This window comes from Lucilia sericata, unplaced genomic scaffold (genome assembly GCF_015586225.1).
Source record: "Lucilia sericata isolate MDLA Ls3-8-SP2 unplaced genomic scaffold, ASM1558622v1 Contig000704F_arrow, whole genome shotgun sequence".
Lineage (NCBI taxonomy): Eukaryota > Metazoa > Arthropoda > Insecta > Diptera > Calliphoridae > Lucilia > Lucilia sericata.
Window position 1 is genome coordinate 10,707 of NW_023994707.1, and position 1,531 is coordinate 12,237.

Below are 1,531 nucleotides of genomic sequence, written 5' to 3' on the forward strand. Positions count from 1 at the left end.
CTTTTTGTAATTTATTTGGAACATAAAAAGTTTTTCAAAATCCATTTTATAAAGAGTACATACGTAGTATGTACATAGTTAGTTAGGTGACCTCCGGTAGGTTAATGGCATCCGGTAGGTTAGTGGTTAGTGTTCTAGTCTGGTAGACCGGAGGTGTTGGGTTCGATTCCCACCTGAGGCACTGGTTAAGGAGCGCACAACAGGCCCGATAGAGGCCTAGGTGTATTTCTTCGGATTTGATGTATATACATCCACCTTTCAAACTAACTAATGTTGTTTTCAGGCGCTTCAATAAAACAGTCGTCATCATCGTCGGACCCTTCTATTAAATCATTTTCATAAAATTTTGATCCAATCTCTAATGTTTACAGCAGTAAATACTTCCTGAGGACACAATGTCTGTAGAAGATCTGCAGCAGTATTTTCTAAAGATCTAACCTCTGATTGCCACTTTTCTTTTAAAACGCTCAAAGGAACATTAAATTCAGGATCGTCTTCATCATTTACCATATTCAAAATATTTTTCCAACAGTTAGATAAAGCTTCTTTACCAACTCGGTTCCAGGATGCCTCTAGAATAGAAACTCCTTCTTTAAGTGTGATTTTTTTCATCGATTCAAGCAAATCCTCCTCGTTTGCAATAATTGTTGCCAGAAGACTGTTCCTATAATGAAGTTTGGTGATTCTAATTGCATTTTGATCCATTAGCTGGATCAGAGCCGTTACATTTGGAGGCATGAACATAGCTTCTATGGAACCATCCTCGGATTTAAGGTCGGATTCTGTTGGATGGGATGGGGCATTATCTATTAGGAGTAAAGCTTTTACTGGTAATCCTTTCTTCTTTAAAAAATCTGTCACCTTAATGAAAAATAAAACACTAAGAATCCCAATTGAACTATTTTTACATGTTTACTTACCTCTGGCACAAAACAGTTGTGAAACCATTCTTTAAAAATGGAAGAAGTCATCCAAGCAGACTTTGAATTTCTATAGTTTACGGGACAGATAAAATTTTTAAAACTGCGAGAATTTTTCGATTTTCCTATTACTAAAAGTTTTATTTTATGAGATCCTGACGCATTTGCGCAGCATAAAAATGTTATCCTTTGCTTTTCCATTTTTGCACCTGGAGCGCTTTTCTCCAATGACGTTACATATGTCTTTTGTGGGAGAAGTTTCCAATATAGACCAGACTCATCGGCATTATACAACTGATCATTGGATAAACCCAAATCTTCTATCTTTGCTTTCAATTTAATTTTAAAAGGATTTACGAACTGAGATTGTGCAGAAAGTTTTTCACCGCTCATCTGAAGGAGCCGAATTCCGTATCACTTTTTAAATTTTTGTAGCCACCCATCGCTAGCATTGAAGTCATTTCCTCTTTCACTTATGTTTTTGTGAATTTGTTTGGCTTTCTCTTTTAACATCAACCCACTTACAGTGAAGTTTTTATTCCGCATGCAAATAAACAACTTATAGAGCGATTTTTCCATTTTTGGAAGCTCTGAAGATCGTAATGTTTTGC

General features: G+C 36.1%; 1 protein-coding gene across 1 annotated transcript; it reads right to left on the reverse strand.

Moving 5' to 3' along the window:
• Window positions 1-369: 369 nt before the first annotated feature.
• On the reverse strand, window positions 370-1,313 carry LOC119607537 (jerky protein homolog-like; the record flags this gene model as incomplete). The annotated part of the gene is made up of 2 exons (XM_037961497.1): window positions 921-1,313; window positions 370-861 (listed from the first exon to the last, which is right to left on the reverse strand). Coding segments are annotated over exons 1-2 (885 nt in total), but the record flags the coding sequence as incomplete, so codon positions are not given.
• Window positions 1,314-1,531: the final 218 nt, after the last annotated feature.